The 23,805-nt window shown below is 40.9% G+C and overlaps 6 protein-coding genes across 6 annotated transcripts; 1 reads left to right on the top strand and 5 right to left on the bottom strand.

The window, feature by feature from the left end:
- Positions 1–84: 84 nt before the first annotated feature.
- On the bottom strand, positions 85–4,474 carry LOC108604001 (E3 ubiquitin-protein ligase Kcmf1). Its single transcript, XM_017993241.2, has 7 exons — positions 4,359–4,474; positions 2,515–2,731; positions 2,021–2,445; positions 1,645–1,905; positions 1,248–1,502; positions 933–1,177; positions 85–866 (listed from the first exon to the last, which is right to left on the bottom strand). Exons 2-7 carry the CDS (start codon positions 2,528–2,530, stop codon positions 269–271), a joined length of 1,800 nt encoding a protein of 599 aa, XP_017848730.1. The 5' UTR covers positions 2,531–2,731; positions 4,359–4,474; the 3' UTR covers positions 85–268.
- A 162-nt stretch (positions 4,475–4,636) lies between these two features.
- Positions 4,637–5,011, bottom strand: LOC108604005 (splicing factor 3B subunit 5). Its single transcript, XM_033293890.1, has one exon. It carries the CDS (start codon positions 4,929–4,931, stop codon positions 4,674–4,676), a length of 258 nt encoding a protein of 85 aa, XP_033149781.1. The 5' UTR covers positions 4,932–5,011; the 3' UTR covers positions 4,637–4,673.
- An 8,240-nt stretch (positions 5,012–13,251) lies between these two features.
- Positions 13,252–14,754, bottom strand: LOC117134832. The gene is made up of 3 exons (XM_033293889.1): positions 14,560–14,754; positions 14,056–14,505; positions 13,252–13,336 (listed from the first exon to the last, which is right to left on the bottom strand). Exons 1-3 carry the CDS (start codon positions 14,699–14,701, stop codon positions 13,302–13,304), a joined length of 627 nt encoding a protein of 208 aa, XP_033149780.1. The 5' UTR covers positions 14,702–14,754; the 3' UTR covers positions 13,252–13,301.
- Positions 14,755–18,277: 3,523 nt separating this feature from the next.
- Positions 18,278–18,647, bottom strand: LOC108604004 (splicing factor 3B subunit 5). Its single transcript, XM_017993243.2, has one exon. The coding sequence runs from the start codon at positions 18,566–18,568 to the stop codon at positions 18,311–18,313; it is 258 nt and encodes an 85-aa protein (XP_017848732.1). The 5' UTR covers positions 18,569–18,647; the 3' UTR covers positions 18,278–18,310.
- Positions 18,632–20,531, top strand: LOC108604002 (abasic site processing protein HMCES). The gene is made up of 4 exons (XM_017993242.1): positions 18,632–18,717; positions 18,773–18,952; positions 19,021–19,513; positions 19,571–20,531. Exons 1-4 carry the CDS (start codon positions 18,698–18,700, stop codon positions 19,892–19,894), a joined length of 1,017 nt encoding a protein of 338 aa, XP_017848731.1. The 5' UTR covers positions 18,632–18,697; the 3' UTR covers positions 19,895–20,531.
- Positions 20,532–20,627: 96 nt separating this feature from the next.
- Positions 20,628–23,510, bottom strand: LOC108603353 (aryl hydrocarbon receptor nuclear translocator homolog). The gene is made up of 2 exons (XM_017992090.1): positions 23,427–23,510; positions 20,628–23,194 (listed from the first exon to the last, which is right to left on the bottom strand). The coding sequence occupies exon 2, from the start codon at positions 23,029–23,031 to the stop codon at positions 21,097–21,099; it is 1,935 nt and encodes a 644-aa protein (XP_017847579.1). The 5' UTR covers positions 23,032–23,194; positions 23,427–23,510; the 3' UTR covers positions 20,628–21,096.
- Positions 23,511–23,805: the final 295 nt, after the last annotated feature.

Below are 23,805 nucleotides of genomic sequence, written 5' to 3'. Positions count from 1 at the left end.
AGTTTTTGACGAAATTGCTGCTGCGGCTGCTGCTGCGAGTGCAACAACAGTTACGCCTGTGGCTACTTTTGTTGCTGTTGTTACTCTTACGGCTGTGTTTGTTATTATTGCTGTTGCTATAATGGTGGATGACGTGGTCTTGTTGTGATTGGTGTTGTATTCCAGCTGCTGTTGTAATTGTTGGCGTGTTGCTGTTGTTGTTGCTACTGTTGTGGCGTCTGCAGCAGCTACAATGTGTTGTCGCTCTTATGGTGAGACAACTGAGACACTACCTAGTATCGGGTATCTGATTTGTGTTTGACGCCGCATTTGCATTTTGTTTATATTTTTGCTGTTGCTGCTGTTGTTGGGAGCCCGTGGCAGTCTCTGCTGGCTGTGATCGTCCACGTCTATCGATGCCACCTCGATCAGCTGGCGTTGGCCTGACGCCAGCACCAGCTGCACTTGCTGCTGCCGGCACGACTCCACCGCCACCCAATGTATTCATGCCGCCTGCTGCAGCTGTGCCACTCGTTTGTGTTGTTGCTGTTGTATTGTTGGCCTTTTTGTTCTTGTAGCGATACTCATCGCATACAAAATCCTCTGGCGAGGTTTGTTGCATTTGATTAACCTGTCGTGCCATACGCTCCTGTTGCGGCTGCTGCTCTTGTTGTTGCTCCTGCGCATTGTTGTTGAGCAATGTATCCTGTTCCTGTTGCTGTTGGTTGCTATTGCTGCTGCTGCTACTATTGTTGCTGCCGCCGTCATTTTGATCTTTATTTACATTATCACTCTTGGCCAAACTATCGCCATCATCATTGGCTGCATTCAAGTCCAGTTGCTCTGTACATAACAATGACAACCATACCGACTGCACGAACATCGAACTGTAAGCAGTTAAAACTATAATTAATTGACTTTTCCCATGAGCTTTCCTAAAAAAGATTGCTCACCGATCGGCGCGTTTACGCTCAACTTCCGCCCATTCGGCATCCGTTAGAATAGGCTGCATAAATTTAGCGAGCAAGTACTGTGACTGCGAGGCATCACCACCAGAGGATGATGCGCCGCCGCCAGCTTGGCCAGCGTTGACGCCTGTGCTGCTACCATTGCCATTGGATGTGCCCGAGCCAACACTAATGCCCAGCGCATTACTAGCACCAACCACGCTGCCACTAAGGCAACTGCTACCGACCACCTGGCAGGATAGAAAACAAGTGGGATTTAGTGTGCGGTCCATGGGTGTATTAAATAATTTGAAATTTTACTTCTCTGGCGTTGAGTGTATTGGCGGCCAGACTGCTCGACTGTGCTTGCTGATGATTGCTGCCCGATGAGAAAGTCGCGCCCACGGGCCAATCGGTGGTGCGCAGATTGGGTGGCGGTGCATTTACACTGCTGCCAACAGCAGCGCTGCCACTACCGCCTGCGCCGCTAATCACTTCGGCCATGGTTGCATTCGAATTCGATGTTGAGACTATAGGATGCGCGCGTCTTGGCAGTCGATCAATTTGGCGCGATGCCTAAAAATAAATAAATGAAGATTGCCACAAAATGCAATGCACACATGCACACATGCACACACGCACACACAGACAAATAATTACATAGTTAAATATATGCATTTAGACAATAAACAAGCAAAGATTGCTGGCATTCACTCACCGTCGCCTGTTGCCTATCCATTTGCATTTGCATCTGCAATTGTTGCAATTGCGATGTTGGTGGTCCGCCACGTCTAACGCCGGACAGCTGTGAGAGCAGCTCTGCAATTGGATCTACAGACTCGCGACCCGATGGCGATAATGCCGACAGTCCACTCGATGAGCTAAAGTGCATATTGGAGCGACGGGTGCGGGGGCCGCCCAAGGTGCGTCCTGGTATGCGGCGCACACCACCGCCATGTCTTATGGCCGACGGCTCGTCGTATTGTCTAAAGGTTAAGGCAACCAAAATAAATTATATGCAACATTTTTTATGCTGTTTAAAAATAAATAAAAATCCAACTCTTATGGTATTGTTATTGTTTTGATAAGGATATTAAAAAGGATATTAACTCGCGTGGTCCTTGCCGATGCTCCAATGTGAGATGACCAGCAAAATCATCTGTGACTAGATTCGGCTCACCGCCCGGTAAACCAGCGCAAACAGGACATACCACCTCCAGACTGGTTTCTGCATGCACAGCCGAAACGTGCTCCAATAATGTGGCATCACTGAAGCCCATTTTTTTACAATAAGGACACGTAAATGATTGTGGCTGCTCCGTGGTTAGCATTTCACCGCCAAAATATAATTCAATATCCGAGCGGGTAAGTATGCATTGCATTGGATGCTCAACCAGATGCCGTGTGGAGGTGACGCCATCCTCATAGCAATCGGCGCACAGATCATAATCGTAACAGATTAAGCACTTGTAGCGACGCCCATTAAAATTACTCTTTAGACATGAATCGCAGCTGACACCTGAATAATAAGCGTTAGTTATACATATGTATGTAAAAAGTTAATGTACGTTTTGTTATGCGTTGTTACCTTCATGGCGACTCATTATTTAGCAGCAGCACCCAGCAGCGGCGTCGACGTCTTCACGTCCACTTGATAGGCGCCTTTCCTATTTACAATTAGGAGCACTCTATCGTTGTCGTAGTAAAGGTGTGATTTTTATAAACTTGCGTTCAAGCTTTAAGCACCTTTTTATTCTTCTTAATTTATTATGTTTACACTATACTTCGTATATCCATAAGCAAAGCTGCAAAAAGTTGTTAAAAGAGGTTTAGACATCAAATGTAAACAAGGAGACATTTGGGAGTTTTAAACGCACACACACACACATACACACACACACACACATAAGCGCACTCAATCACACACACACACTGCACACTGACACAATGGCGCAGCGCTTTTCTTTTGGGTTTGATTGCCTTCCTTCTTTCTGTTTGGCGCACAGCGCTAGCAAGCATACGATTACGGTTCTTTCGCTTTAGCTTTACCTTTAGCGTTTGTCGTTCGAAAATTAAATAAATAGAAGCAAGCAATAGGTATAAAAATCACACACTTTTCTCCTTGCTTCCCGCTTGCTTTCGGACTTTCATACACACACACACACCTCTTACACTGACAGCTCACATACACTTACACAAGCTTTGGAGAGCACTGAAATTATTCAATAATTTTGCGAAATTGCAGTGTGTGTATGTGAAAAAATTAATAATAATTAATAATTAATAAAATTAAATATTTTCGTACTACACAATGCGTATTTTAACCATGCACAGTAAACATTTATTTTTATCTTTTTCGTTGTGCGAAAATTTTCAACTGATTCGTTGTGTGCTGCTCTGCTCTCGCGCCTCACCCTCTATTCCACCCGTGAGCCCCTTACTCAACATACACGCTGTGTTGAGAGTGCTGCCACATTTGCTAAAAACCTGGTGCAATAACCAAGTGCTAGCAAAAATGACTCACATCAGTTGCTCATTGCGTTGCGCATAAATAAAATGTTTGTAAACAAATTAGCATTAGTTATATTATTTCTGTCTTCATGTTAGCTGAAGTTCATTTACTTTTTAAGACAGCGTTGCCACAGTTTTAGCACTATCAGTGTGGCAACATCGCGAAGAATGCAAGAGCTTTTGCACCAAATTTGTCATACAAATATAATGCTCAACATTAGAATAGAAACAGTAGCACGTCATGCTGATAATTGCCAGTTAAGGCACATCGTGATCTTACATGAATGACTTGCAATGTTTACTGCTTGAACACACGCATATACATACATATCAGGTATGTATGTCTATTACATTTATGGCAGCGGGGTTTCGTAGGTGTTGGGGCGGAGAGCATATAGAAAATTTAGTTATCCAGATGTCAAGTAGGAATTGTTATACATTTTTCCTTGTGCATGTTGAATAACCATGGCATTTACACACTCACACGAACTCATATGCCAAGAAAGCTTTACGTTTTTTGTTATGGGAAAATCATTTTTAATTAGACTTGACACTATTTTGTAGCTTTTGCGTTTCCATAATATTATGAAGCGGCGCGCAATTATAAGATATTTTATTTAGTCTAGGTATACACATGTATTTTTGTACATGCTCGTCTGAACATGTATAGGTAAGAAAATACACAAGCTACGCAATTAAAATGATTTCAGCTGAAATCTTTGTTCGCAGCAATTTTCATTGTGCTCAAATATAAATAAGTTGCTCAGTCGCTGCAGCTGTTGTTGTTGGTTCTGCACTTTGTGGCAAATTCGCATTACACACACAGACAGTACAATACAACACACACACTCATACACATATCTTTTTACACGTTCCCTTTTTCAAATTGGATTTTTAGCATAAATTTTCAAGTACACGTACATGTTGACAGTTATAGATTAGCATTGACTACTTATGTTGTATTATTTTCTACTTGAATAAACACCCGCACACAAAATTAACATATAATTGAACCGAAAATAATTTATATCAAGTTAAAAGCTTTCCCCCGACTGCAGCGGCAGTGTAACCAGACTTTAAAGAGAAGCGAAATCACAAACATTACCATGAGTTTAGCGTGAAAAGGCTAAAAGTGATGTTCACCGCTGACACAAATCGCTATATTAGCATCACTTTCCCTAATGAATGAAACAAACCAATTCAATTTTCCTTTTATTTTCTTTTTGCAGTTATTTTTTAATCATCAAGTTTCTCTGGTGGCGGTCCACAAGGTTGCAGCATGCGTTCCATGAGATTGAACTTAACCCGCGCCTTCGACTCATTCTCGGATATAGCAAAATAATTTAGCATATCATAATGTCCCATATAGCTGGCCAGAGAATCGCGGTGTTGATTAGTAAGCCACTCGAATTTCGAGGTGTCCGCATGTCCTGTGCCAATGTACTTGCTCTGCAGATGCTCCAGCTGGCTATGAATATTGTAGCGTTCGCCCATTTTAAAAGTAACAAATCTTTTCAAGAGCCGACACGAAGATATCGTTTGTTGTTGCTTGCAATTAATTCACTTCTGAACTAGTTCACTAAAACTATGATTGAACATAGCGCTAGTTCATTTTTCAGAAACTATGTGCGGCCGAACTTATTTAAATTATTGATTTTAATTTTTAATTTTTATTTATTTTATTTTGTTGCTTGCTGCAACATTAAATTCACTTCTGAAACTAGTTCATAAAACTAATGATAGAACATAGCGCTAGTTCTTTTTCGAAACTATGTGGCGGGCCGAACTTTTATTTTATAAAATGATTTAATTAATTTTATATAGAACACTGCCATCCGGATCAAGTGCTGTGGCTTGTCAGTATCCAAAAAACGAAATCAAAAACGTTGACAGAAACGAGGAAATATTGGAATATGCAAAGTCAGAATGGCGCGCAGAATTCAATTTGAATCGTAGTTATCAGGCCTCCTATAATATATATCACCCACCGACATAACACCTGAAATGTAAGTGCAAACATATTTGTATTATTAATGGTGTTGAGGAACGCACGACGTATAGAATAGTAAAAAATTTATTTTTAAGTTTGAATTTAACTACCGTTTGCAGAAATTTTGAATATCAACGATCGTTTTATATAAGTTTGAAATGTAACGATATTTCTATGTTAAGCTGCCTTGAATTCGCCGTGAAACCGGTATGAAGAAGTGTTGCCGAAAATTTTACGCAAAATAAGCAAAAACCCCAAAGAATAATAATTAATGTAGCCGCTGACCCTTTTTTTTTTACTCATGAAATGTGTTAGTTGAACTTTCACAGGTCTGCCAGCTTTTTTTTCCTCATCAAATGAAATAATGCAAGTGTTTGGAATTACTTAAAAAACCCTGAAAATTTTAAAATAAAGCTAAATTAGCTGCTTCCCCCTAGATTAAAAATTTTCACCCCAGAGCAATTGAAAAATCCCAAATCTGGGGTATAAAACCCCAAAACAGCAACACTGGTCCGTGGTAGAATAATACAAGGTAACTGCGCTCTTAAGTTACTTAGCTTCTTCTTCCTTTTTGCTGCTTTCTCGCTGTCGCTCTTTTCGTTTTATATACGGTGTGAGCGGGAGCGAATGAAGCTAAGTACCCAAACACTCAAAATATAGAGTGCAGTCCGCTACCTTGTATTATTGTATCATGCACTGGTCTAGACTTAAGTTGCCAGTTGCAAAATTCGGGGCAAATGAAACAAGACGTGCTAGTGGCAGTGAAAATTAGTGAATAAAAAAATTACTTGTTTTAATAATAGCGGTGGGCTATTATTATCACACATAAATTTAGTCCTTCGCAGGGATTACAAATAATAGTTGAGTTTAAAAAAATTGAAGTTCAAGAAAGCTGCGGAGGCGGCAGCTATGTACATATGTATGTAAATATGTTCGATTCTAATATTTCAAGGGCTACAAGTATTTACATACATATGCATGTATGTATGTATGTATGTATGTTCGATAAACTATCCGATCGTTATTGGCATAGTGCAGGTTAGGGTTAGGGCAATCTTTGCAAGCATATTTTTGTATTTTTGAACTCCTTCTCAATAAGCGGGTGGTACTTTGGCTCATCGGCTTCCTGAAGGGAATGTATTTTAAATCTCTCGAGATGCTCGACAAAATTGTCTTCTTGCCAAAGTTGCCACAGATACACCGCTTCCAGATGAAGGTCTTTTGTTCTGTACCATATTTTCTTCAAATGGGTGAAGCAATATAAACTCACTATCGAACGTTTCATTTCTTGCGCCACCTTATCTATTCCTGCTAAATTTACTGCATTACCATCGGTGATAATTACAATAAAATCTTTTTCCTTGCCTTCTCTGACGATTCCATTTATGCATAACTGTAATACAGAAGCGATGTGGTAATTGCTGGGTGAGTCACTTGCGTGAATCAGAGAATATATGGGAGAAGCGAATCTCCCATCGACTGTCATGACGACAGCCATGAGAATGCCTATGGTCTTGCCTTGTTCATGGCTGGGTAAAAATAACTCATCTAACAGAAGATAAAAACTGCCCTTTGGAAAGGAGCTCAAATTATTGCGAGTGTCTACCAGTCCCGCCTCCCGGCCCTCCTCGTGAACCTCAAACCTTTGAGATATCCTATAATATTGTAATTTTGTTGACAAAAAATTACAGTTGAAATTAGTTAGTGAACAGAGCACTGCACTCTTTTTTATTTTTGTGCCTTCCAACTTAAGTTTAGTTGCAAATTTTGCGCCACATTCGTTTCTTAAAATAAAAATACGTTAATAAAAACAAATTTAAAAATTAGTCTACAGTATGCCGAACGCCTCCAGCTAAAAGAAAGGAAAAATTAATATTGAAAAACATTTGTTTTTTATTTTGTATCTCACCTCAGCATCCGTTGGCCGCTCCGACTGCGGGATGTCTGCCACTGGCCGGCTGTGCCCACTTTTGCAGAAATTTTTATTTTTGTGCGCTCTGAATCATTAAAGGTGCGAGTGGCGACAACTTGCGCCACACTGGCGATCTGAACAATCAAAAACAAGATTAATAAAAACAAAGTTAACAATTAAATTAAATACTCACAATGGGAACAACTGCGAGCACATTCGCAATAGTGCGCAAATTCGCTATTCTCAGCATTTATACAGGAAATATTTAAAATTTATGTTGCCACAATTGGCCGCAACAGAAATTGCGTGCCAGACGTTGTGGCTTATTTTCGGGTTGGCACATCCTCCACATTTCTCCGGGCACATGCTCACCGGTCTCTCTAGCTGCGTGAAGGTTGCTTTTCCTATAAATGGTTCGCGCAAAAAAAAAACTCCTGGGCCGACTAGGCGGGGGATGGCCTTATTTTTTTGTATACTTACTTCTGTTCTCAGTGATGTTTGTTTAGTTCTTCCTCCCTCCCGTGGTTTCCCTCCCTCGGGCGCCTGTCTGCCACCTGCCCAACATTGCCTCGGGCAAAGGCTGTGCCAAAGTTGCATGGGTCCTAGCAGCTACCCATGAGAAGCCATCTAAACAACTACCAAAACTCAGAAATCATAGAGGCCAAGTAGGAAAATTTTCCTCCAGAACAACTGAGAACCACAAGCATATCTGATCCGAAGTTCTATATATTTAGGAAATTAAAATCCCCCCAATTGCCGCAGCGCACAAAAACAACATTGCGAGCCCATTAGTTCTTCTTATGTTTGTTTTCCGAAAGCCGGGAATATGGGCTCAGGGCCTCGCTCAAGTACCTGCGGCGTTGTTCAACTGCAAGGACTGCGACGCTTCATGCCGGTGGTTTGCACTGAATATAATAACCAACTCTTGCCACGGAAGAATAAATAGTTTCAATAATAAAATTTTTAAAAATTATTTCAGTATTCAATATGTTAAATATAATGAAGGACTAGCACCTGTGGGAGATGTTGCAATGCTGCACCGGGCGCATACCAACGTTGCCGACCGCAGCGCCGCCGTTCCGGCGCTCCCTGATCGGCTACCGAGCAGAAAGAACGAGCTGGGGACGCGTTAGCTGTTTGTGTGAAGTGCAGCTGTCGTTCTTCGGTACTGCCACACTGGTGCATCGCGCAAATGGCGCAGTCCCTCCTGGGCGGCGGGTTGCTCCCTCTCGCATAATGGCCCACCTAAGTCAAAGTGAATCTCCGTCTATGTTTAAATGTGGTGTCGCAGCTCCCACCGTGTAATCATCGCTCGTCCACTGGTAGATCCCGCTCCAGCTCCAGGATCCTGCGCTGCAGCAAACTATTGGTTTTCATTAGTTCTTTGCTGTAATTAATAAATTAATTAGTAACAAAAATATAAAAAGTGAGAGAAAAACTATCACAAGCACGACATTTTTTGACAGTTTGAAAAATTTTCCACCATATTATCGATAATTTAAAATTTGAAAAAAAGCGTTTTTTTTTTTATCGATGTTACTGTTTTGATTCTTTTTTTACATTTTACTATTTTTGTAAAAAATGGAAAAAAGGGGATACGTTCACAAATAATAAAAATTTCTGTTGCAGAAAATGGAAAAGGGTATTATTGTAGTTGCACAATGCTGTGAACTGCTGTCGGATGTGCCTGGAAGGCCGCAATTCAAATCCGCGTCGACTAAACAGCTTGTGGGTTGAGAAGGAGGCATATCCATAGCCCATTGCCAAGACCAAATTAAAAAATTGTCAGATTGTTTCTATTTTATATTTACCAAGGCCCCGACTGCTGTGATCTTTATTGATTTGGAACCAGCCAGCAACAACAAATCAATATTTGAGGTTAAAAGACTGTGCAACGCAATTGTCAGCATTGAGCCGCCAAAGAAGTTTGATGATCTAATACAATGCCACAGGTGTCAAGAGTATGGTCACACTCAAAGATACTTGCCACAAGCCATACCGTTGCGTTAAATATGGTAACAACCACAAAACCTTCTGACTGCACCAAACCACGGGACGATCCTGCTAAATGTGTGCACTGCGGAGATAACCATACTGCCTCTTGTAGAAGGCTTGTCAGAATCTACAAAGCTGCAGTACAAACGCGGGAACAGGGAAAAACAAGACAACCTGTACGAAACTTTCATGCTCGGCCTACTCCAACAGGCACGCCATAACACAAATTCATCCCCACACATCTTCACACAAACCAATAATGAAAAGGTCAGCTATGCACATATAGCAGCAGGGCATACAAACCAACCAATATCTAGTCAGCCAGACCAATCAGTAGTTGCCCAGATTCAATCAATGATGCAACTCATGCAAGCACAATTTGCGCAGATGACGCAAATGATGAACACGATCATAGCCTTCATTTATGCAAATAGGCCTCAATATGAATACTATGGAATGCTAACGGCCTGTGTAAAAGCAGGCCCGAAGTTGAAATGTACATAAAAACGGAACAACATTGACATAATGCTAGTCTCAGAAACTCACTTCACTGATAGATCCTACTTTAAAATCAACGGTTACAACCTAATTCACGCCAACCATCCTAGTGGCAACGCAAGAGGTGGTGCAGCAGTGCTAATAAAATCAAACATAAAATACTCAGAGCGTGCCCCTATCCTTGAGCCTTGGTTACAAGCAGCCGTAATAACGATCGACACTTCAACTGGAATCCTGGTACTGGCCAGCAGCTTACGCTCCACCAAGGCATAATGTAACAACAGATATGTTCACCCAAATTTTCAGACTAATGGGACCCAGATTCATAATTGGAGGGGATTTTAACGCAAAAAACACATGGTGGGGATCTAGACTATGTAATCCGAAAGGCAATGCGCTACTATCCTGCATCCATTTGATGCATCTCACCACTCTTTCGTCTGGAAATCCCACTTACTGGCCATCGGATCCAAACAAGGTGCCTGATGTTATAGATTTTGCAGTGACTTGCGGGATAAACACGAATCTTATACACATTGAGAATGATATGGACCTGTTATCCGATCACTGCGCTATATTATTGAAAATTAACCTACCCATACTCAATAAGATACGAAGGTCCAGGCTGCTGAGGAAAAGCTCGAACTTTGAACTATTCAAAGCAACACTAGAGGAGATGCTGAATCCCAATATTATGCTGAACTCTGGCGAAGACATCGAAGAAGCCGTGGAAGCACTTACACGCAGTATACACGACGCAGCAAGCCTCTGCACTGCTCCGCTCTACTCCAACTCAGAGTATCAACAGAGGCCGAGAAGAGACAGATTCTTACACACTGAAGAAATCACGGAACAGCTAAGAATAAAACGTCGCCTCCGCAGAGTTTGGCAGATCAGTCGAAATCCACGTGACAAGGCTGCACTTAACCGAGCAAGCAAAGATCTGAAAACTCTTATTCACGAACTGCGCAACGAAGCCCTAGCCGAATATCTGCGACATGCTGAGCCTAACGGGGTAGAGCATAACCTCTGGAACAATACCAAATATCTCAAAAGACCCACCAAAAGAATCCCACCCCTTAAAAACTCAGCCGGTACTTGGTGTCGTTCCAACGAAGAAAAAGCTGAGACTTTTGCTCTACACCTGCGGGAAACATTCACGTCCTTTAACCTTTGTTCAGCAACGGATGTCTTCAACACGCAATTCTTCATAGAGTCGCCCTGCCCAATGGATCCGCCGATACGTACAATTCATGAAGATGAAGTTAAAGCCGCAGTGGACAGCTTAAAAACAACCAAAAGTCCCGGCTACGATAGTATTGACGCAACAACTATAAAAAGTTTACCTCCACGTGCAATCGCCTTTCTTACTGTTATATACAATGGTATTATTAGGCTCCATCACTTTCCCTCACAGTGGAAGTGTGCGGAGATCATAATGATACCCAAGCCTGGGAAACCTGATCAGGACCCCGCCTCCTACCGTCCCATCAGCTTGCTGGCTATACTGTCGAAGATATTTGAAAGAATATTTTTGGACAGGTTATTGCCAGAGGTAGAAGACGGCCAACTAATCCCAGAACATCAATTTGGTTCTAGAAGTCAACATGGAACACCAGAACAATGCCACAGATTATCACAGAAGATATTGTGTTCATTTGAAGACAAGAAGTACTGTTCTGCAGCTTTTCTGGACATCAAACAGGCGTTCGATCGCGTCAGGCATCTAGGCTTGCTCTATAAGCTTAAGTCCATGCTGCCAGCACCATTTTTCTTGCTGCTAAAATCCTATCTACACAGGCGTCTATTCTATGTAAGATGCGAATGGGCTGAGTCCGAGATCTATGAAGTCAACGCTGGAGTCCCACAGGGAAGTGTGTTAGGCCCCATATTATATACACTCTTTACTGCAGACATGCCTGTGCTAGAAAGAGATGATCTCGTTACTGCAACTTACGCCGACGACACTGCATTTTTAGCCACTTCAACTGATTACGCAGAAGCATCAGCAATTCTGCAGCTACAACTAACTAAATTGGAGCCATGGCTACAAAGATGAAACATCGTCATTAACGAAGGCAAGTCAGCTCACATGACTTTCGCAACTCGGCCAAAGTTTTGCCCGGAGGTTCGACTGAATGGCACTACACTGCCTACTGTCGATAAAGTTAAATATCTCGGCTTAACACTCGACAGAAGACTAACATGGGCAGAACACATTAAGACAAAAAGAAAACAGCTTAGTCTAAAATTTCGCCAGATGAGATGGCTGCTGGGCTATAGATCACAGCTGAGCCTCACAAATAAAGTCCTATTATACAAAGCCATACTCAAGCCCATATGGACGTATGGCATCCAGTTGTGGGGTACAGCCTCAACATCGAACATTGACATCCTGCAACGATTTCAAAACATAACCCTGCGCAAACTTGTCAAGGCACCCTACTATGTCAAAAACAAAGTGATCCACAATGACCTTGGAATTTGCACTGTAACCGAAGAGGTTAAAAGGCATAGCCTGAAATACCAGGAGAGACTGGATCGACAGACTAATTCACTGGCAGTCAACCTCCTTGACAACAGCCAGCATCGTAGGCGTCTGAAAAGACTTCACCCCTTAGACCTTCCCTTTAGACCACCCAAGGAGTGGTAGTCAGAATGTAAAAACCCTGTAAAAGTATAGCCATATAACTTAATTATTATCTTTAATTAGATAGATTGTAAGTAATTTACTAAATAAAAAAAAAAATATTACAAAATAAAATTAAAATTATAAAAATAAAATTAAGTTAAAGTTATTAATAAAAAGCGTATCCAAATAAAACTAAGTTTGTGGATACTAAGTTTGCAGTTTCATGCTACCAAACTCTTCAAACTAAAAGAAGGGAAAAGTTTATTAAAAAACTCTTTTTTTTTATTTTGTAGCTTACCTCAACATCTGTTGGCAACTCAGACTGTGCAAGATCTACCACGGGCCAGCTGTGTGCTTTCCTGCATTCTTTTTTATTTTTGTGCTTTCCAACAAAAGTTTGGTTGCAAACTTTGCGCCACATTCCTTTCTTAAAATAAAAATACGTTAATAAAGACAAATTTAAAAATTAAATTATACTTACATAATTGGTAGGAATTTCCGCATGCACTTTGTGTAGTGCGTCTCATTTGCCTTCTTCGATTTCAAAAGCCATGGCCCATTACCATTACCCATGACCAAATTATAAAACTATTAGATTTTTTCAATTTTACAAAATTAAAACTATGTATTTAAAAAATAAAAACAATAATAAATAAAAAAATTTAGTCAGAGTATGCCGAACGCCTCCAGCTGAAAGAAAAAAACAATTATTATTGAAAAACATTTTTATTTTGTAGCTTACCTCAGCATCCGTTGGCCGCTCAGACTGCGGGATGTCCGCCACTGGCCGGCTGTGCCCACTTTTGCAGAAATTTTTATTTTTGTGCGCTTGCAATCTTAGGGCAGTTGCGAACTTTGCGCCACACTCGCATCTGAAAATAAAAACAAGTTAATAAAAACAAATTTAAAAATTAAACAAGTGGACAGGTTAAAGTTGGGCGCCACCAACATTTAAATACACTTTGACTAGGGTATCGCAGCAAACACACGCATGCACTCACAAACACATACACACAAAACAGCTAACGCGTCACAGCTCGTTTTCGCTGTAGCGTCAGCCAGCGACGGCGCGCTGCGTCGGCAGCGACGTTTGTATGACGCGTCAGCAAGCGCCACCCCGCTGTCTATATTGAAAATTAGAATGTGAATAGCGTGCTAAATGCTTAAGCATATTTTTTGAAACTTGCACAATCGCTTAGTATTTGTTGTTGATTGTGAGCAAACTTTGAATTGCTTAATATTGTGCGTGTAACTTTAGTTTTTTTCATTTGCGGGGGAGGGGGGAGGAAAATAAAAATAAAATTAAAATAAAAGCGTTCGGGTTTGGATATAGGAGCACCTATATACCAAATTTGGTGGCTCTAGCTCATATAGTTGCTGAGAAACAATTTTGCTCAAACATTCAGATCGGACAGACGGACAGACGGACATGGCTATAATCGAATCAGTTTGTCTTGCCTGATCAAGAATAAATATACTTTATGGGGTCTGCCACGGCTTCCTTCTCCCTGTTACATACATTTGAGCAACTTCATAATACCCTTTTTCCACTTTTTTACAAAAATGTCAAAGTGTATAATTAATTACTTACACAATGGGCAAAAACTTGGCGATGCACTTCGCATAGTGCGCCTCATTCGCTTTCCTCGATTTAAGAAAAAAGTTGCCACAATTGGCGCAACAGAAATTGCGTGCCAGACGTTGTGGCTTATTTTCGGGTTGGCACATCCTCCACATTTCTCCGGCACATCCACCGCCAGCAGCGGGGGCGGAAGCTCTGGGCTTGGCGATGGCTGTTTTACCTGCAGAGTTGGCTGTGGCTCTGGCTGTGCCACCTGCAACATTGCCTCGGGCAAAGGCTGTGCCAGTTGCTGGGCCAGCACTCCCATTTGGAGAGCCTCTACAACTCCAACTGCTGGCCCAACAACTGGCACAGCTTCTGTCCGAGGCAATGCCGCAGGCAACACAGCAGCTTTTTTGGCACCAGCCTCGTCGTCCTCCGGGGCTGCGGCTGCGCGCTTCAGCGTGCCTGTATAACCATCTGCAAAATAAGTTAATATAAATTTAAAATTTCAGATTTTAAATTAATGCTTACCTGCAGACATTCCGGGCTCCCGTGCCGAGAGGCACCGCTCGTACTCCACCTGCCTAATGGCGACCTCCTTCGCGGCCCTCTCCATGGCCAGATCCCGCTCCAGCTCCAGGATCCTGCGCTGCAGCAAACTATTGGTTTTCATTAGTTCTTTGCTGTAATTAATAAATTAATTAGTAACAAAAATATAAAAAGTGAGAGAAAAACTCTATCACAAGCACTACATTTTTTGAGTTTGAAAAATTTTCCACCATATTATCGATAATTTAAAATTTGAAAAAAAAGCGTTTTTTTTTTATCGATGTTATTGTTTTGATTCTTTTTTTACATTTTACTATTTTTGTAAAAAATGGAAAAGGGTATTATTGTAGTTGCACAATGCTGCGAACTGCTGTTCAACTGCTGTCGGATGTGCTGAAGGCCGCATTCGTCGGACAAACAGCTTGTGGGTTGAGAAGGAGGCATATCCATAGCCCATTGCCAAGACCAAATTAAACAAGTGGACAGGTTAAAGTTGGGCGCCACCAACATTTAAATACACTTTACTAGGGTATGGCAGCAAACACACGCATGCAACGCGGTCAACAGCTCGTTTTCGCTGTTAGCGTCAGCAGCGACGCCGCCGCTGCGTCGGCAGCGACGTTTGTATGGCGCTTCAGCACGCACCCCGCTGGCTATATTGAAAATTGAAATGTAAATAATTCCAAGTTATTTATCCGATCGTTAGAAATTTGCACAATCAGTCGAAAACATTGACTAAGCAATATTTGTGATTTATTTCAAGATTTTTAGAGATTTTTGACTGCCTTATATATTCGGTTTTTTTCGATTTGCGGGGGAGGGGGAGGAAAAAAAAAAATAAAATTAAAGCGTAGCTGTCCTGGATATAGGAGCACCTACATTACCAAATTTGGTTGCTCTAGCTCTTGTAGTTGCTGAGGAACACGACAAAGATCACGACAGACGGACGGACAGACCGTCAGACGCCGCCGCCGCGTTGTTGTTGCTAATATCGACTCAGTCGTCCGAGCTGATCCAAAGAATATATATACTTTATGGGGTCTGCCATGCCTCCTTCTCCCTGTTACATACATTTTGAGCAACTTCATAATACCCTTTTTCCATTTTTTACAAAAATGTCAAAGTGTATAAAAATTGTCAGATTGTTTCTATTTTATATTTACAAAATAAAAATAAAATTATAAAAATATAAATTAAGTAAATTTATTAATAAAAGCGTATCAAATAAACTAAGTTTGTGGATACTAAGTTTGCAGTTTCATGCTACCAAACTCTTCAAACTAAAAGAAGGGAAAAGTTTATTAAAAAACTTTTTTTTTATTTTGTAGCTTACCTCAACATCTGTTGGCAACTCAGACTGTGCAAGATCTACCACGGGCCAGCTGTGTGCTTTCCTGCATTCTTTTTTATTTTTGTGCTTTCCAACATAAGTTTGGTTGCAAACTTTGCGCCACATTCCCTTCTTAAAATAAAAATACGTTAATAGAGACAAATTTAAAAATTAAATTATACTTACATAATTGGTAGGAATTTCCGCATGCACTTTGTGTAGTGCGTCTCATTTGCCTTCTTCGATTTCAAAAGCCATGGCCCATTACCATTAAACATGACCAAATTATAAAAGTAATAAAAACAATAAAAACAATATACAAATTACGACAGTAAATTTATGCCGAACGCCTCCACCTGAAAGAAAAAAACAATTATTATTGAAAAACATTTTTATTTTGTAGCTTACCTCAGTATCCGTTGGCCGCTCAGACTGCGGGATGTCCGCCACTGGCCGGCTGTGCCCACTTTTGCACTGTTTTTTTTGTTTTGTGCGCTTGCAGTCTTAGCGCTGTTTCAAATTTTGCGCCACACTCGCATCTGAAAATAAAAACAAGTTAAAACAAATTTAAAAATTAAATTAATTACTTACACAATTGGTAAAAACTTACGGACGCACTTTGAATAGTGCGCCTCATTCGCCTTCTTCGATTTTAAATAGAAGTTGCCACAATTAGCGCAACAGAAATTGCGCGAGAGCCGTACTGCTTGTGGCTTCTTCCCGGGTGGAAGAATGCCGATAATGCGCCCCCTTGAGGAAGCAACAAAAATAATACGGTTATCCCAATATCTTGAAAACAAAATTGCTTAACGTTGATGACATCACGCAAGAACTTCTTGTTATTAGAAATTGATAAGCGTATGGGTTCAATAGAGTAGGTATGCTTCAAATGTCATCATTAATTTATTACTTTAAATATTTTCTTTTAAATGTATTGTTTCAGGTCTCAATTCTGGCAATGGCTACTGTACTTGACCCACGATTTAAGAAACTGTATTTTAAATACCCTCAGGCATGTTCAAACTCTATTATAAAAATCAACTCTATGGAGAAACCGATGGGAAACGACAACAATAGTAATGATAACCTGACAAGCACAACAACGAAATCCAATTATTTTTGGGACCACCATCACCAGCTGGCACAGTGTCATGTGCCTAATGGGGATATTGATGTGGAGATGATAGCATACTTGCGAATGCCGTTAGCGTCATTTGAAAGCAACCCTCTACAAATATAGGAAGGTATGAAAAAACACATCCCAATTTACATAAAATAGCCTTCAATTTTTACCGGTAGAAGGTTTGTTGGTTCCTTCTAAACGGGTTTTTTCAGCGGCATCACATATTTTAAGCCAGAAAATAAACTGGTTAATACCAGACCGACTAAGCCGCACTTTATTTTTGCAAATTATCGACGAAAAGTACTTTTTTTGAAAAAACGTAATTGTAATAATTAAGATTGTCTTAAAAGTACATATAACAAAAAGACATTTATTGTTATATTATTATTAAGTCTCAATTTAATAAAAAAGATTAAATCAAATTATTATTTAATAATTAACTCACTGACCACAAGACCATGAAAAAATCACGAGTTTATAAAGCTTAACCACACAATAAAGAAATCAAAAAGGGCGCAACCAACTTTTATATACACTTTGATTAGAGCATCGCAGCAAGCACACGCATGCACTCACAAATACGTACACACACAACAGCTAACGCGTCACTTACCAAGTTTCCATTTTTTACAAAAATGTCAAAGTGTAATAAACTAAGAAGGCATTTATTCTTGTAGTCTTAATTAGTTTTTATTTAATTTATCCATATATCTTAATAACAAAATTGAAAGGCTTCTAAAAATTGAATTAACGGAATATAATGGAATTGGTTGAAAACATCGATGCATCGAAGTTTCTAGCCGATGTTTCGCACAACATCGATTTATCATTTTGTAAGCATAGATGAACATCGACATCGAAGTTTCGATCTAAATTTACATCACTATTACACACACTCACTCTCAGAGGGTGAGCATTACTGCCAGATAGCTGAAATGACTTTGAAAAATAGCCAGAAGTAGCCCTTTTCACATTGGACGTTTTTAGCATAAATTTTCAAGTACACGTATATTTTGACAGTTATACATTAGCATTGACTACTTATATTGCATTATTTTCTACTTAAATAAACTAGCAAATTAACATATAATTGAGCCGAAAAATAAGTGTGACCCGACTTTAAAGAGAAGCGAAATCACAAACATTACCATGAGTGTAGCGTGAAAAGGCTAAAACTGATGTTCAACGCTGACACAAATCGCTAAATTAGCAGCACTTTCCCCAAGGAATGAAACAAAGCAATTCAATTAATTTACCTAAATTTATTTTCTATTTATTTTTTAATCATCAAGCTTCTCTGGTGGCGGTCCACAAGGTTGCAGCATGCGTTCCATGAGATTGAACTTAACCCGCGCCTTCGACTCATTCTCGGATATAGCAAAATAATTTAGCATATCATAATGTCCCATATAGCTGGCCAGAGAATCGCGGTGTTGATTAGTAAGCCACTCGAATTTCGAGGTGTCCGCATGTCCTGTGCCAATGTACTTGCTCTGCAGATGCTCCAGCTGGCTATGAATATTGTAGCGTTCGCCCATTTTAATAATAACAAATCTTTTCAATAGCCGACACGAAGATATCGTTTGTAGTTGCTTAGATTAATTTACTTCTGAACTAGTTCACAAAAACTATGATTGAACATAGTGCTAGCTCATTTTCCAGAAACTATGTGCGGCCGAACTTGCTTGTAAGTTATTTTTGATTTTTATTCATATAAAATTATTTAAGACAGTTTTTAATAGAACACTGGATCCGGATCAAGTGCTGTGCGCTTGTCAGTATCCAAAAAACGAAATCAAAACCGATGACAGAAACGAGGAGACAATGGAATATGCAAAGCCAGAATGGCGCGCAGAATTCAATTTGGGTCGTAGTTATCAGGCCTCCTACAATATAGCACCCACCGACATAACACCTGTAATGTAAGTGCAAACATATTTGTATTATCAATGGAACTTGTGCTTATAGAAATTAATTTATGTTTGAGCAGTGTGTCATCGGCGCACTTCACAGATGGGGAAGATCAAAAGGTCGGGCGCGTTGTGGTTCCCATGATGTGGGGTATGATACCAGCTTGGCATAAAGGGGACTATCGTAAGCATGGACTCACTACCAATAACTGTCGTCTGGAGAATTTGATGGAGTCAAAGCTCTATCGCGGCCCCTTTAAGCGTGGTCAGCGGTGTGTGGTTATCTGCGAGGGCTTCTATGAGTGGCAGACAAGCAAGCCTGCCAAGCCATCAGAGCGTGCGGCATTCTTGGTCTATGTGCCACAACAAGAGGATGTCAAAATACACGATAAAAACACATGGACGCCAGACAATATAAAGCTGCTGCGAATGGCCGGATTGTTTGACATTTGGGAGGATGAGAGTGGCGATAAAATGTACAGCTATAGCATCATTACCTTTGAATCCAGTAAAATAATGTCTTGGATGCACTATCGCATGCCCGGTATACTGGAAACTGAACAACAAATGAATGTATGTGTGCAATTTATTATTAGTAAAATCCTTTTTTTCATATTTTAACATAATTAGGATTGGCTGGACTTTGGGCGCGTAAGCGATGTACAAGCTTTAGCTGCACTCCGTCCAGCAACAGCTCTCCAATGGCATCGTGTGTCTAAGTTGGTAAACAATTCACGTAATAAAAGCGTTGAATGCAATAAGCCCATGGAGCTGGCTGCAAAGCCGGAGAAGCCAAAAGGCATGTTGGCCTGGCTAACAGGACGTAAGCCCAACAAAGAGACACAGCTGCCTGGCACTGTGGGTACCCACAAGCGACAACGTTCACATGATGAAGAGAGCAACGATAAGAAAATCAAGTTGGAGCCTAAAGAATGTCAAGAACCCAACACTTAAAGAATTTACTCATTGAATTAGAATATGTATAAAGTTTATTTTTTTAGTCATAACCAAACGTTTTTTGTTCGCATTACCCAATTACCCAAAATAAGTATGAAAAGTAGCGTTTAATTTGATTAATTACAAAGGCTTAATATATAGTACACAATTAATTGATTTAAATTTGTTCCATTTAGTTATTTTTTTTCTTTATTTCATAAAATGTAAAGAGTGCAGTTTGTACGCTGTATGACCTAATTAACTAGTTATTAAGCATAAGAATGTTTTGTGAAAATATTTGAATGTATGCGTTTATTAGCTGCCAATGTTATAACAGCAACTACCGTAAAGCAGCGCATTAAAGCTGAGCTTGTAGTTTCATTTTACTTTAATGGAAAACAAAATTGAGCAATAACTTACTTTTGTTATTGGACTTGAACTACTTTAGCAGCAAACCAAAATGCAAAGAGTAGCAAAAGCACAAAATAAAATAAATTGGTGTCAATGTTGCAGTGTGACGAAGAGAGCAAATATGCAGTCGGTAAATAGAGCCCGAGAGCGCTCAGGGATTTGCATTTCTGTATATATTCATATACATACGTATATGAATGTATGTGGGTGTTTGTGCAATTGCTTATAATTAAAATGCATGTGAATTATTCTAGGAATTACAAATTTAAGTATTTAATTATGTATGTAATACATATAGGTGTATACTATATATATATATGTATATATAAAATTTTGTGGTGTCTTTCCGGTTAAATGAACTTTGAAATTTTAGTTGAAAAGAAATATTGTAAGTTTTTTATAGTTTTTGCACATGTATGTGTGTGTGTTTGTGTATGCAATATTGATATCCATATCGTAAACGTTCACAAGTTGTATACGTGACTACCGTTATGTACTTAAAATGTCTATTTACGGAGAGTACTATACAACACACACATAAACAATTCTTCAATATGCATGCTAAAATATTTCAGTAATTTTAGATAAAAAATGTTTTGTTGATTGCACTTAGTAAATTATTTAACTGAGCGGTATAAAATGATACTGAGCATAGAGATGGACGAAAAGCGTGTCACGAGATATTCCAATACTTAGATAAACAGAAATTCTTCTATTAAGCATAGAAAACAATTTGGACACAAAACACGCTCTCCTTTTCAATAATATAATTGAGATTTAGTGTCTGTATGGGTGGAGGAAGATTAGCATTACTCAAAGGGCGTATTAAACATGTTAATATTAAGATCCTCAAATGTAGCTGTGCCATTGTGATCCAACATTTGTAGCATTTCCGAAAACTCCTGACCCTGCGGCTGTTGAGCACTGCCTGCTGCCACTACTGCGGCGCCGGGATGGGCATGCGCATGCGGATGAGCATGGTGTGCATGGGGATGCGTATGGGGATGTGCATGTGGATGCGCCTGCTGCCAATCCCAGGCTGTAGGAGCTGGCGCCGCTTGATATGCGCTTGCCTGTTGTTGCTGCTGTCGCTGTTGTTGTTGCTGCTGCTGCTGCTGTTGTTGTTGGCCATTGCCAGCGCTTAGCTGCGTGTAAGTAGGCCCGCTGGGGGAGCGTGTTGGACTGCTCTGTTGATAGGCAGGATAGGCCTCGGCAGCAGTGGGTTGCGCCTGTTGCTGTGGCGTCGGGCGAAGGGCACCCCAAGCGTTAGGTGTGGGTGAGCCGCCCGATTTGGGTATTTTGGCTAGCGGCGAGGGACCACCGCCGGATGCTGCAGCGCCATAGGGCGAATGCGTGGTGTCATAGCTATAGCCAACGGGCGTGTTTTGCGCAGAGGCGGGACGTGGCGGTGCCTGCATGTGCAGCTGATAGATGGCATCGCCACCAGTGGGCGTAATCTCGCGTCGAGGCGGCTGCAGTGTATAGTCCACACCCGGTGCTTGCACATAAACATGTTGTTGTTGTTGCTGCTGCTGCTGCGGATCCGTTGGTTGTTGTTGTTCAGGCGTAGCGCCATGCAAAGTTTTGCCGGAGCTATTGGTGCACACAATATACTCTACCTCATCTGTATAGGGATTGAGGAAGGCATAGGCCTGCGTGCGCAACCAGACAAATTCGTTGCTTTTGGCGCGCGCACGATAAAGTAGTGAGAACATTTGCCCCTTTTGTTTCAGCACCTGATCGAAGCTCTCCTTCATGTGACTCTGATCCTCGGGATGGAAGAAGTCATAGCATATTTTTCCCAACAACTCGGTGGGCGTGTAGCCGAGCACTTGCAACACGCGCTGATCCACAAACGTAAATTTGCCATCAAGTGCATGGCGCGTGATGAATTCGCTCTGATTGTTATTGCCCGTCATGTCGTTAGCGGCCGTTGAAGTTACTTGCAGACGCCCTATGGCAACCAGGCAGCAATGCGAGGCCATGTCGTCCACATCGCGTTCCATGTGCATGTTGGGAAACATATCAGTGGGCGGCCAGTTCTTGATGTAACCAGTGCAGTGGACCACTGCATAGTTGGAGCCATCTCTGGACGGTCCCAGCGAATTTCGCTGCTTGAGGCGATTTAAATGTCCAGAAACCATGGCGTCTGGATTAACATTGCCAACACGCATGCGGCATATAAATCCACGTCGTGCGCCCATGCTAAGACGCATTGACGACTGATGACCTTCCTTTTTGACTGTGCCCGATTTTAAATCCAAAATGCGACCAGCGTTCTGGGACTCTTGGGTGGAGAGCTGCTCGCGTATCTTCTCCCTATCGTCGGGATGTATGTGTTCATACAGACTGGTGCCATACCAATCACTTTGCGTGTAATTTAGCACCGGTGTCACTGAGTCGGACACGTAGATGACACGACCCGAGTCACAGGAGACAACAAACAGAAAACCATCGGCTGCCTCGAGTATTAAATGTTTTAACTCTTGGTCTGTTAGGAATGAGGGCTTGTAGGTGCCATCGCTGCTAGTGTTACCAGTGCCACGCAGCGCCTTCATGTGTGCCACGGCCATGCGTAAGATGGTCAGCTTGTCGGGCTTGCGCGCCAATGCGCTGCAAGTGGGCACCATGTCTGATAGTTCCGTTATATAGGCAGTCATTTTATTGCGTCGCCGTCGTTCAATTTCACAATGGTTCTCGCGACTGGCGAAGCGTTCCTTGTCCTGTATGTTGGCCTCGTCCATGTTCAGAATACTTAATTAGGGCTCTCTCCACACTTGTTTGATTATCTATGTGTTGATCAGTATGTGCTTGTTTGAGTATGTGTGTAGTTCTTTCTTTATCTCTGCTTTGTTTTGTTGTTCGCTTTCTTTATTTGGGTCGCTTGCCGCGACGGCCAACACTGCTCTGGAAAAATATTTGTAAGTGAGGGAGGGTTTAGTATTTTGTCTACGTTGTTTGTTGGTGTGTGTATATGTGTGTGTGTTGTGTATGCAGTACAACCTGTGTGCAAGTGTATATGTGCAACACTTTTTTAATATACACAATCAATTGACATGCACACACGCGTATATTATTTATTTGCGCACGTTAACTATATTTTGTTGAATATATTTGCATTAGTTAAGAAATAATTTACCAATTTTTCTTCCACAAAATTTCACGCACACTATAAAAATATTAGTGATGTAAATTTTAAAAGAAACACAGATATCGATGTTCGTTCATGATTTTAAAATAAAACATCGATATGTTGACAATTTAATTTCACTATCGATATATCGCGCACACAGTTGGAGTAGGAAAATTAGGTTTGAGAGTCACAACGGTGAGGAAGAATTAAGTTTGAGAGTAACAAAGCGAAGGAACAACTAGGTTTGAAAAGCATTACGGGGAGGAAGAACGTGTGACTGCTAAATTACCGATCAGCTGTGGTTTGTTTACGTTCACGTAAAAGTTTACGTATATGGGAAACAAGAGCACATCTGAAGATGACATTGGAGAACTCGATGAGACAA

The sequence above is a fragment of the Drosophila busckii genome, chromosome 3R (assembly GCF_011750605.1).
Source record: "Drosophila busckii strain San Diego stock center, stock number 13000-0081.31 chromosome 3R, ASM1175060v1, whole genome shotgun sequence".
Lineage (NCBI taxonomy): Eukaryota > Metazoa > Arthropoda > Insecta > Diptera > Drosophilidae > Drosophila > Drosophila busckii.
Note: the sequence above shows the minus strand (reverse complement) of the source record. Positions and strands in the feature narration are given on the sequence as shown.